We start from the raw sequence: 13,481 nt of genomic DNA, 5'->3' as shown, positions 1-13,481 counted from the left end.
TACACTGGAACTATGTCTGTTCACTTAAGGACGATTTCATGGATGAAGAAAAATATACTCTTTGAAGAAGAGTATATCAGTGTTTGACTGAAATTTGTGCAGAATCACCAGAAATCAAGTCATTTATAGATGCAAAATATATATTTTTTTTAAACATCAGTGTGAGAAAAAGAACATACGGACAAATACACGAGAGAGTGTAATCAGTCCTTGTGGAGTTGAAGTAGAAGTTGCAGTTGGGATGGATGAGGCCCCGAATTGGAAGGGATGATGGATCTGGGAAAACACTTCCAAACCTGATTAGCCACCAATGGATTTGTGTTTTTATTTTTTCCTTAACTTCTGCAAATAGCTCCCCGCACAAAAGTCATTTTGGAAACTTATCTTTCAAAATTTGTAAAGACACCAATGATTTAGTTATCCTCATGTAAAGAGGGTAATTTATCATCTAGTCAAGTGTGCATGTGTCTGCCAGGAAAGCTGTGAGCCGACATACATCATACACAGTAGCTTCAAGGATTTGGTCGGCCTTCTTATGTGTATTTGAATATAGAATTCATTTTAGTCTGACATTTTTTACCTCTCATCATATTTTTCTTCTAATTAAGTTCTATAAATGTATCCTCTACCCATTTTGAGCTGTAATAAATTCCTTTCCTGAATTGGCCTTCTGAAAGTCACAAACCAACATTATGATGGATTGCAAAATGAAAAATTTCCCTTCTACTGTGTTTATTTTGAGTAGCGAAGTGCTGGAGAAAAATGAAACAGCATTTCACAAGAAAGAAGGCCCCACTCATAGTCTTTACAGGCCTGTGAGTTGAGTGTTTCCAACACGGACTGATCACAGCAGATTCACAAAACTGTACAGGCCTAATGCAAGGAAATGAATTTTCTGTTCAAACTTTTGGGGGTCAGTATTATTAATGGAAGGGACCCATAGTAAGAAGCACTTTGCTCTCATGTGAGCCCTGGGGTTACCCATGCAGGTCTGGACTGAGACCGTGATTTCTTTGGGAAATTGATTTCCTAAAGTCCATACTGCAGAAGAAAAGGAACAAGGCCATTCACAGAATGTACTGTGGGAGAAATGGATGTGTATTTTAAAAAAAAAATTAAGTCTTTGTTTCACTTCACTATATAGGCAAGTAAGTGCATTATGTCTTAGACTTGAGAAGGCTGTGTTGAAACTGAACAATTCATTGCTAATTAGGCTGGTATTTTAATAGGTGCTTAACATTGGGCACATTTGCTCCCATAACATTGTAAGGCATAGATAAAACTCTATATAAATAAGATTAAAGCATTGCCATAGATAAAGCATCAGGCATTAACCTTGTAGACTCTTGATTTTGAAATGGTTTAGTTCCAATATTTAAATAGCCACAATGATCATAACCCAGTTGACATAATGCTGATTAATGGGTTAATCATTAATTTTACATACTTCTTTCCCATTTCCCTCTATGCCTTGATAGAGTGGGGATTGCCATGTGCATCCTGAATTCATTACCGTAATCTGTGTACTGTGCATTGACTGAATCCAATTTAAGTGGTATAATAGTGCAGAATTTGAGCTCCTTTGCTTTGTGTAGATAGTAGGCCATGGAGTTAATGTTTTACTTATAGTATTTATTACAGGACTATGACAATGGTTATGATTCTTGATCTTTTCCTGGATCATGCCTGATTTAAGATATACTGTAATCTGAAAAGAATTTGTATTTTCTTAATAATAGGCATGGCTACTGATCCAACTATCCTAACACCAAATTATGATTGGCATCACTTTTCTCCGTAAAAGAAAAAAAACAGAGCAGAATATTGCTTTTAAAACAGAATTAGGCATAAGCAATTACCTACACCAACCATCTCATTTGGCACATAAGGAATCTGAGATCCAGTGAAGTTAATTAGATTGATGGCATTCAGAAAGTGATTAATGTTAGACCTATAGCCAGGATGTTAAAACTTGGTTCCTCTGAGTTCCAGACCAGCATACTATGAACCATCCTGCCTTACTAAAATGGGATAATAACTTCCATTTTATTTACTCACAATGTGAAACCATTCGCTACTACCTTCCCACAATTCTTTCTCCTCTCTCCCTGTGTAGCATCGCCATACACCCCCGAAAAGACATCCTGGTCTCCTGCGGTGAGGACCATGTCTGGAAGTTGGTGGGGCTCCCCAAAGGCAACGTGCTTGTAACAGGATTCGGCCACACTGGCTGGCTTTCCAGCGGCTGCTTCCATCCCAGGTCAGTGCGCTTAACTCCCCGAGCCAGCCTAATCTCTCCTGGGAATGCATTTGTGTATCCTGTTTCTTCACTCTCCTGGCTTTTTAAATTGAAATATGAATAACAGACAAAACTGTACATATTTAATATATACAACCTGATGAGTTTGGAGATAGGTATACATCGTTGAAATATCACCATAATCTATGTATAAACATTTCAATCATTTCCAAAAGCTTCCCCCACTCACTTTATTATTATCATCATCGTCATTAAAACACTTAATGTGAGATCTACCCTCTTAGCAATTTTTTTAAACACACATTATGGTATTGTTTACTATAGGCTGCATGGTATATGATAGATCTCTATCTAGGACTTACATTGTATAAGTGAAACTTTGTACTTTATTGGTTTTGATGACACTTTTCTCTCAGCAACCCCACACCCTCCACAGAATTTAGAAATGTGTAGATAAATGTTCCTTTGGCTTTCATTATATTGACTTTAGATTGATTTATTTTGATATTCAGTACCTGTAAAACTTAGCCCACATACTGATGCGTTCAACAAAAGTAATAAGCTTCCCAGAACCAGTGTTATTAATGCTTCTTGTACTTGCAAGTTCTGACAAGGCACATGGATTTCTAGTCAATAATGCATGCTAATGTTTACTTTGCCTCTGTTAATCATACAGGTTTTTCTTTTAGAATTAAGTTATCTACCGTAAAGGATAGGAAGGCAGTGATCAATTTCTTTAAAAATTCAATGACACTCAAGATATTAAAGAGAACAAAATAGAACTGAAAGTGTTGAACTCTGTAATATTCGGAATTCATTGAGTTTTTATGCCCCAAAGGCCAAGGGCACAGAAGGAAAGGTATTGTTAAACACACAGATAGATACATTATGTCTGGTGGCAGAAAGCTCCTACCCTGAATCCTGACTGTCTCCTGGTGTTCATCATTACTCTTAACATTTGTAAACACTCTACGTCTGCTTCTTTCTAACACTCTCTGGTTTTATTACTCTTGGGGACTCATAGTTCTGGTGCAATCTCTAAACCATTCCATTGGGAAATTTTGTTCTTAGATGGACTCTTTATTGATTTATGTTTCATGTTTTCACAAAACTCCCTTAAAAAAACAAACAAACATTTTTACCTTGGTATGAATGTCAATGTAATGAGATTGAAACAAAAATAAACTAAGTTTTTCAGAAATGTGTGAGTTAATGAAAAGAGTGAATGAATATTCTAGTAATTTAAATTTTTAAAAATTTTCTCAAAGTATAATTTATCTTTAATATTAGATGTTTGAATTTAATTTTTAAACATACAGTGCATTCTGTATCCAGGATATAGATAAACAGAGCCATGCCACCTCTCACCTCTTAGGGACAAAAAGCCCATCTTGCAAGCAGAGACAACACAATTAGAAGTGTAGCCTATCACTTAGGTAGTTGCTGGGCATACAAATCAGATTTCCATAATGCCCTGTTACCATGACAGCCACAGTGACTCAGAGATTTTCTCATTAGTGCCTGACCAGCACAGGATCCTTTTAATAGATCTTCCTGTTTTCCCACTCAATTACTGAAATTAAAATGAGATGAAATACATCATTATTCACTTATAATATGAATTTACATTCATTACTTTCTTTGGCAGAATTGTAGTAAAATGTAGCTACACTATTTGCTTTTTTCTAGTGTGTGCAATAAAAATAATGTGAAAAATATATTTAACCATAAGTGTCAGAAACAACAGGTCTCTTTTTATTTAGAGTAGAGATCAATTTTAAAGTAGTTTATAAATCAGCCCTCATTGGATTAATGCTTAATGTATACAAATCAACATTGAAGTCAATATACATATAATACAATATGTATAACATATGCATATGATATGTACACATGTATAATATGTCTTAAAAGTTGCTGAAATTTATGCTTTCAGAAACAAATTTGTGACATTTGATTTTTATTTTGGCTTAGGTAATTTAGTCAGTAAAAAAAATAGTTTAGTTTTGAAGATAGTATTTTTCCTATTTCTCTATATACATCCATCATTAAGAAATTCAACCAAAATATATTAGATTCAAAGATGATACTTTAGTGTATAGTTGGGTCTTTTGTTAATGAATGCAGTCATGGTCTTCCTTAGAGACCATCCTTGTGATCAGCTGGTTTCCGCTCCCTTGGAAAAGGCCTAGGGCGGACACAACTGTATACTGACACCTGCCTAAATCCTATAGGCTTCACCTAGAAAAACAAACTTGTATGTTTTCTTTATTTTTAGTTGTAATTGCTTCTAGTTCGGTGTTTTCTGTGGCTTCCAATTGGATGTACTCTTGATTACTATGTCATTCTCTTCTGCCACAGTGACATAACCCAGATTTCTTTTGGAGGAGGGGGTCAATCCTACTTGATATGACAGTGGTACACCTTGACTGACCCAAATCAGTCTTCATCTTCCGATTTCCTTTGCTGTACTGACACCAGCAGTATATAAACAGCAAATACAACAGGCATAGCAATATCAGTATCAGGCAAAGGAGGGTGGACAGGTAAAAAATAAACTTAGAGGGTAACTATCATTTGAGGATTCAGATAACATGATGTTGAATTATATAGAACAAAAGCTGTTTAAAATACAATAAGGTTCTGACAAAATTTCAAAATTTTTAATCTGTCAAGTAAACAAAATTTCAGGGCAACTAGAGAAATTAATAAAATAGTAAGAGCATTTAATAGTATATATTGAACTTTGTACTTTTTTGAAGAGAGAATATTCATATAAATTCTTTGGAATCATTCAGTGTTAGATTTTTAAAAATATATAAATGACTCTTACACCAAAAATGCAACATAAATGAATTCTGCAGAATAACAGTTAACATAAAACATAATTTGTGAGCAAGATTCATAATAAAATAAAATGATAAAACAATCAGTAAAATATAATAAAACCTGAATTATTATAAAGTAAATAATATTAGGTCAAAGAGGAACTATAAACTCTTTTTACCAAGTCAATAAACAATCACAACCACAATTCTTATCAAACTTATGAGATGTAACCAAAGCTGTAATCAGAGTAAAATTCATAGTTTTACATGCTTTATTATTAAACAAAAAATAGGTCCGGCCGAGTGGCACATTGGATAAGAGCTGGCTTGGGACGCCAGAGGGCCCCGGTTCGGATCCCACATATGAGGGCCAGTGACACTGCCCTCTACAGCTAAGATGCTGAACAACAGCTCAACCTGGAGCTGGGCTGCTGTGAGTTGCCTGCGACTAGGCTACAGCCCCTGCTGCAGTGGGTTGCCATGGGCTGCCGTGTGTAGCCAGCAGCCGCAGTGAGCGGCTGTCCAGAAGCTGGCGACTGATCTGCCTCGTCCGGGAAGAGCGCAATGATGGTGCCAACTTGGGCCAGTGAAGCAACGTCCTCCACAAACTAGACTGAAGAACAACAACAACAAAAACCGACACCAACTTGTCTGTTCCCCTTCCCCCAATTCCCCAGCACTGTTCCCATCCCCCAATTCCCCAATTAAAAAAATATATTTTAAAAAAATGAATAAAAAATAAAAATAAGTGAATTGTGAATTCAATTTTAAAAGTATAACTGGTCAATGAGGTGCATAAAAGCAAAAGAATGACTATATGAAAAGCAGATATTAATAAATTAGAATTAAAAGAGTAAATATATGTTAATCCAAAGTTTTTGTTTGTTTGTTTGTTTTTGTTTTTTTTTGAGAGAGAGAAAATTAAAAAAAAGGAACTACAATAAAATAAGTAGATACCTTAAAAAACTTCTGGAGAAATAAAAGTGAGAAAGTGTAAATATAAACTGTAGCAATTTAGAAGGAGTTAAGCCTACATATACATAGAGTGAAAAACATATATGTTTGGAATTTTTGATCAAATAATAGATTTCTATGAAAATAAGCATTACCCATACTGAATCAAGATGAAATAGAAACTCAGCATAGAGTAACAACAGTGGGAAAAAAAGAGCTTTGGAATTTCTACCTCAGGTTCCCATCTTAAAAAGTTTTATGTCTAAGTTTTCAAAATTTTATCTAAAAAAATAAATCAGTTAATTTTTAGGTTCATTGAAATTTTTGAGAAAATTAAAAATAAAAAGGAAATTTTATTACTGGTTCTACAAATACAATGTAAACATAATTCTAAACTAAACAAATGCAGTATCCCCACCACAACTGTAGGCCCATTTCACAATTATAGATGCAAAACTTTTTAAAAGAATGTAGTAAATGGAATTCAGTTATATGTTTAAAAGCAATATTATGACCAAGTAAGAATTTTATTTGAAAAGCATGAAATACATAAATGATCCAATTATGAGGACATCATATTATAAATTATATTAATAGGTAGATATTGAAAGTTACTTTAAGATGGTTAGGTGAAAATTTAACATCTATACTTAAGACACATATATTTGCAAATATTGTTAAGCCCCATGTTTTCAAATTGACAAGAAGAATGGACTTTGGAAGATCTGGGAACTGAGAAGACCTGGCAGGTGAATATAGAATCTGGAGTTAGACGGGTCAAAAGAGAAATGTGTGTGCATGCTTACAGGTAATAGAGCAAAGTGGGGAGCATGAAACCATACAGACAAAAATACCCAGAATTTCTAACGTCAAAACAGGAGCAAGGCGTTTGTCCAAGCTCGCACATAGCTATACAAACCTAGTTACTTTTCCAGCTGGTGTTTATTGTCAATAAATGTTAGCCACATTATTTTTCTCTTCCTTAATGATACTGATTGTTTTTATTAAAATATTTTCAACAATGACATTTTCTAACATAACTCAAAAATAAAATGGAAGATTTTACATACTGAAGGCATTTAAAAACTCTTATCACAAGAGTCAATCTCCCAAAGGCTGTGTTATTTCAAAATAACATTATGCACACAATAATAGATCATTGCCATATATTGTTTACCATAAACTTGGTTTGTTTGTATCTAAGTTTGTAGGTTTTTAAGTAGGATTTGTGTATTGAGACCCATTTTAGAAATGACATGTGTAACTCATTAATAATCAGTGTAGAACGGGCTGTTATTATATATTTACCACTAGATGGTGATCACACGTTAGTAAGGCAAAACACCCTATGTATGCATTTACTTGGTGGACTGATGAACTAGCTGTTGAAAGTTATTGATTAGTCACTGAATTTGATGAATAGCAGAGCAATGCAGAGGATATGCTGTGGTGCTATCTTTGCACTATTAAAAGAGGGAAGTATACAATACTGAAAAGAAGGAACCTTAACTGTACTCCATCACAAGGTAGAAATATCTGAACACATAACACAGGGAGTCAGAGCTTCAGGTTGCACATGTCAGAATCCCAGTTTTACTTTTGCTAGCCCTATCAGTTTTCTCACTCATGAAATGGGTATAATAATCATACCTATTTTGTAGGTTGATTGTTAAGGTTAAATGCTATAATATATGAAAAACACAAATAACTATTGCCTGGCACAAACATGCTCAATAAATGTTACCCATTATTATTATTTTTTATTCGTTGATAGGAACTTTGAGAACTTACAGATAATAAAAAATTGTTATAAAACCAGTAGCCTTAAACACAATGGGCTAAGAAGGGTAGATAGAGTCCATTGTTATGTCTGGGTTACACCAAGCTGCATTAGAAAAATACTAATTGTAAGATCACTTCTAAATTTTTTAACAAGTTAAACACAGAAATAGTTATAAATTGAAAAACAAATATAATTAATGCGAAAAGACATATGTTATCCATCTGTTTTTAGCCCTTAAAAACATATTTTTTTAAAAATTTACACCAATTAACTTTGTATTCTGCTCTTACAGAAGAAAGAATTTTGCATATTTCTTTTTTTTTTTTTTTTAGGTTTTAGAAGGGGAAAAATTTTGACCAGAAACAACAAAAAATATACCCTTAAAATAGTCATTTTATTTTGTTTGTTTATTATTAAATTTATTAGGGTAACATTGGTTAATAAGATTATACAATTTTCAAGTATACAATACTATAATACATCATCTGCATATTGCATTGTGTTTTCATCACCCAAAGTTTAGTCTCCTCCTGTTGTCATATATTTGACCCCCTTTATCCTCTTCAATCTCTTCCCCCAACCCCCTTCCTCTCTGGTAACCACCATACTGTTATCTGTGTCAGTGAGGTTTTTTAAATTTATTTGCTTGTTCATTTGTTGCTTTCTGCTTTATACCCCAGATATGAGTGAAATCACATGATTCTTTTCTTTTTGACTTACTTTGCTTAGTGTGTAGTATTTGACCTCCTATATCCACAGACCCATTTTATTATTGTTGGTCCATTGATACTAGCTTTGGTCAACTACAACACAAAGCTGCATACCAATCTCCAGGTTAATATTAATAGATCAATATTCACATTGCACTAACTTAATGTATTATTTGGTCTTTCTTTACCTATACCAGGGAACAGTTCAATGACAATAACATAATTTTGAATGTAAATACAATGTCCATTTCTCTGATGGTTGGAGATGCATTTTCTTTTGTATGACTACAACTTATTATGTCAAACAGCATGTATCTCCCCAACTCCCCAAATATCTCTATGAAATGAAAATAGTTGGGATTAGCAGTTTAAACAATTTTTTTCACAGTGTTGCATTTTTTTCCTGAGTTCACTGCCTGAGGCAGAAATAGAGCTGACAGCATCCTGTTAAACATAACTTCTACCCTTATGAGCTAATTTATGAATTGTGAATAAATGGCCTCTCCCAAATCCCCCATTCTCTCTCTTTCCTGTGCAAGTTACGTATTCATGTATTTATATAGTGCCCAAAACCATAGCGTAAAGCATATCATTTAGTTATTTAAATGAACAGAATCTTGGATAATCTTTTATTGTCTATAAACATAAAGACAAGAGTTCAAATTTCAAAACATAATGAAGAGATTGACGTAACATTTTTCTAAGCTTGTGATGTCCTGCTACTTCCTGAGTTTCAGAGGTAGATGTTTTCATTATGTGGAAACCTCAGTAAATTTTTTTACCAAAATAGTTTTTAGATATACCTGTTGAATAATAATATTCTACTTTGGTTTTTTTTTTGAAGAGATGTATGTTATGCTTCTGTTCTTAATATGTTTGTCACTTTTATGTGAAGGGGCTAAGCATTGAAAATAACAGTATACTTCTTTAAATATGTTTTTGTCTAATTCTAAAAGCCATACATAAGAAAAGTGTTTAAAAAAATATTTTCCATAGGCTCACAGTTCAGTGAAAACTTGGAAAGACTGCCTGAGGGTTCTCCTCAGGCAGGTGGCAGGATCTGGTTGTACATTAAGAAGCACCTTTTAAATCAGGCATCTTTTGAAGTGTGGGTATGACAGAGCACCGGCTTTCATTTTATTAACCTCTGAGAGCCTCCGTTGCTTGTTTGGAAAAAGGGATAACCTACTGCATGAGGTTTTCATGAAGACAGCATGAGAAAAATCTATGTAAAACATGAGCAGTCACGAGCTCAGAATCACCATTTGGTAAGAGGAGCGTTGTTGGTGTTGTTTGGCAGATTCTAGCCTAGATTTGGTTTGCTCTGAAACCAGCACTGTCTCCATCTCTATTATCCTCTTTCTAGCAAGAAAAAGAAACCTGAGGAATACTTTCAGTGTGTTAAGGGAAGGGTCTGTGTTTTACTCATCTTTGTATTCTTGGGACACAGTAGGTCATTTGAAACATTATAGGGAATTAATAGTTATTTCTTTAATTAAAATGAACAGAATTGAAGATGCTAGACCACCAATGTGACTACTTAGTCTCATATTTTTGGTAGGTATCCTGTGATTATAGGAATATACTCACAAACATGCATATCCATATACACACAACTAGTTACTACTGAGACCACTTTATCAGAGGAAGCAAAAACTTCGTGTCAGTCTTTCATTTGGTAGAAAACCCCTAAAATATAAAATGTTCTCTGAATAATATTACAATGAGAAGAAATTTCAGTTAAAACACATCATAAAAGGAGAAACACTTCCAGCCTGGTAGAATGAGGACCCTCAAAAATCTACAACTCTACAAAAGCAGAGAGAACACTGGCAAAAATTGCCAAAATGAACATTTTCTGCATTCTAGAACTTAACTAATGGCCTGCACCAATCCAAAGAGCATTCATTCAAGAAAAATTGCTGAATCTGAGTAGGAACAGTGAGGGTTTTCATATTTTAACTTGTCTCACTCCCAACCCCCTCTCTCCCACTCTGCAGTAATCTTGAAAACCAACTGCCTCACAATCATGGTAGCTGTGAAAAGGCTCATCAGCAAATAGACAGACAGAACAAGTTTGGAGATCCCAGTCTCAGAAAAATGTGCCTATTTGAACTTTCTGGAAATTCTCGTTTGCAGGACTTGTTTTTATTGTATTTGACCTGAGTCAGGGCTTACTCTGTCAGAACGAACTATTTACCAGGGTATTTGTAGCAAACAATTAAGAGCAAGTGTTTAAATTTGCAATTGCTGAGTCAGCAATGGCAGTAGCGCGAACAAAAGACTGACCAAAACTCTTAAAAAGAAAGGCTGGAAAATTAAATAATCCAAGGTGACTTGCCGTATTTCTATGAATATCAAAGGATACATACATTGGGAGGGCTGTGTGAATGTCCAAGAAATAGTTGAGAAGGGTATAATCTCTCACCTCTGGCGGACCTGGAGAATTTGTGCGAGTAAAAGTAAAAGCTGGGGCAGAGTTCCAAAGAGCCAGAGTGTTGAAGGTGTGCCCCAATGTGCACACAGAGCCACTCGCCAAAGACTGGATGACTTATTGGTTCAAAGCATTTAATCGTTACCTTTCCAATCTTTAGTTGACTGCTAAGCTAAGCAAGCGGACTACTGTGGCCACCCACACACAACAAAGAAAATAGACTTCATTGAGTTACTTTAGGAAAATTACCTAAGAAACTGACAACAAACAACAGCAACAAGAAAGCCTGGAGAGATAAAAATCTGATTTCCACATTGTCCATATTATATATTTTTAAAATATCAAGTTTTCAACAATGACAAAAAAAATAGAATACATGAAAAGAAACAGGACAATTTATAGAACCTGTAGACATGTTATCTTACATAATAAGGTAGAATTAAACTTGCTAATGTATAAGATTCTAGTCAGCTGACCTTAAAATAAGATTCTTCTGGATTGTTCAGGTGGACCCAGAATAATTGTGATTACAAACCTCCTTTAAATGTGGAAGAAAAAGACAGAAGGGTCAAAGTAAGAGTCATGTGATGTGATGTGATGTGATGTGATGTGATGTGATGTGATGTGATGTGATGTGATGTGATGTGATAAAGGGATTCTCCCCTAGAGAAATCAGAAGGAAGCAGTTCTTTTGACATATTGACTTCAGCCCAGTGGAACTTATTTCAGAGTTCTGGCCTCCAGAATTGGAAAGTAATAAATTCATGTTATTGTGCCCCACCAAGTTTGTAGCAATTTGTTACAGCAGCAAAAAGAAACCTAATACATCAGTCTTGCATTACTATTGTTAAATTCATTCCTAAGTATTCAATTATTTTTGATGCTATTATAAATGAACTTGTTACTTTAATTTTCAGATTGTTCAATGCTAGGGTATGGAAATACAATTGATTTTTATATATTAATCTTGTATCAATATACAACCTCATTTATTAATTTTAATATTTTAGTAGATTTCTTAATTTTTTATATACAAGATGATATTATCCACAAAGATAACTTTCCTTTTTTAATATGGATGCCACCCCCACTCTTTTCTTTTCTTATCTAATTGTTTGCTTTAAAACTCTAGAGCAGTGTTGAATAGATTTGACAAGAACAGACATCCTTGTTTTATATCTGAGCTTAGCAGGAAAACATTCAGTCTTTCACCATTAAGTATGATTTTAGCTGTGAGATTTGTAGATGGCTTTATCAGATTGAAAAGTTCCCTTATGTTCCCAATTTGTTGAGTGTGTTTATCCTGAGAAGATGTTGGATATTGTTAAATGCTGTTTCTGTAACTAGTAAAATGATCATATAGTTTTCCTTCTTTATTCTATCAATTGGATTTTGGTATGTTGAACCAACTTTTTATTTCTGGCGTAAATGCTAGTTGGTCAAGGTATATAACCCCTTTAATAAGTTGCCAAATACAGTTTGCTAGTATTTGGTTGAGAATGTTTGCATCTACATTCATGACAGCTATAGGTCTGTAGTTTTCTTGTGATACCATTGATTTGGGAATCAGAGAAATACTGGTTCACAGGGTGAGTTGGGAAGTGTCCCTTCCTCTTGTATTTTTGGGAAGATTTTGTGGAGGATTAGTGTTAATTCTTCTGTAAAGATTTGGCAAAATTTATCATAGAAGCCATCTGGTCCTGGGCTTTTTTTCTGTGTGGAAAGGTTTTGATTACTAATTCAATTTGAGGAATTTGTCAATTTAATATAGGTTATCTAATTTGTTGTCATATTTTTGTCTCATTTATTTCCATGTTGTTCAAAGTTTCCCTTATAATCCTTTTTAATTATTTAAATTTGGTAGTGATGTGCTTTCTTTCAGTCCTCATTTTAATGGTGTCTTCTCTTTTTTTTTTTAGATTAGTCTAACAAAAGATTTGTCAGTTTTGCTCATTTTAAAGAACCAACTTTTAAAGTTGACTCTCTCTCTCTCTCTCTCTCTCTCTCTCTCTCTTTCTATATATATATATATATATATATATATATATATATATATATATATATGGTAGTTGAAAAAGTCATGACACATTTTTGCAACAAAAAACAGAAAAAATCCGTCATGATTTCTTTTAGTTAATTCACTATTTAATTTGTTTCTACTCTACTATTTATTGTTTCCTTCTTCTTGCTTTGGGTTTAGCGCTCTCTTTTTCTGCCTTTTTAATGTGGAAGGTTAGGTTATCATCTGAGATCTTTATTGTTTTTTAATGTGCCATTTACAGCTATAAATTTCCTTTCAAGCAATGTTATGAAAGCATCTTGTTTCTGCGGTCTCTTGGAAGGGGCTCCGACAGAGCCTCAGAGTGTGTGCAGGCTGAGGTCAGCAGCTTGCTGTAGACCATGCCTCTGGCAGTGCGCTGGTCACCCACCACGGAAAGGGCTTCTCATGGTTCCCAAGTTGGGTGGGATGTGGTCTCAGGAAGCCATCAGGGTGGCATGAGTGGTGTTCACC

General features: G+C 34.3%; 2 protein-coding genes across 2 annotated transcripts in view; one reads left to right on the top strand and one right to left on the bottom strand.

Moving 5' to 3' along the window:
- Positions 1-1,607, bottom strand: part of LOC109375349 (zinc finger BED domain-containing protein 5-like) — a 65,553-nt gene extending 63,946 nt beyond the window's left edge. Inside the window, 1 exon segment of the mRNA XM_019630703.1 lies at positions 1,514-1,607. Coding sequence (XP_019486248.1) covers positions 1,514-1,607 — 94 coding nt within the window.
- Positions 1,608-2,003: 396 nt separating this feature from the next.
- The window catches only part of LOC109375348 (sperm-associated antigen 16 protein-like), a 194,170-nt gene continuing 182,692 nt past the window's right edge, over positions 2,004-13,481 (top strand). Inside the window, 1 exon segment of the mRNA XM_019630702.1 lies at positions 2,004-2,260. Within this exon segment, the coding sequence (XP_019486247.1) occupies positions 2,004-2,260 (257 nt within the window).

The sequence above is a fragment of the Hipposideros armiger genome, unplaced genomic scaffold, assembly GCF_001890085.2.
Source record: "Hipposideros armiger isolate ML-2016 unplaced genomic scaffold, ASM189008v1 scaffold_935, whole genome shotgun sequence".
In the NCBI taxonomy this organism is placed as follows: domain Eukaryota; kingdom Metazoa; phylum Chordata; class Mammalia; order Chiroptera; family Hipposideridae; genus Hipposideros; species Hipposideros armiger.
Note: the sequence above shows the minus strand (reverse complement) of the source record. Positions and strands in the feature narration are given on the sequence as shown.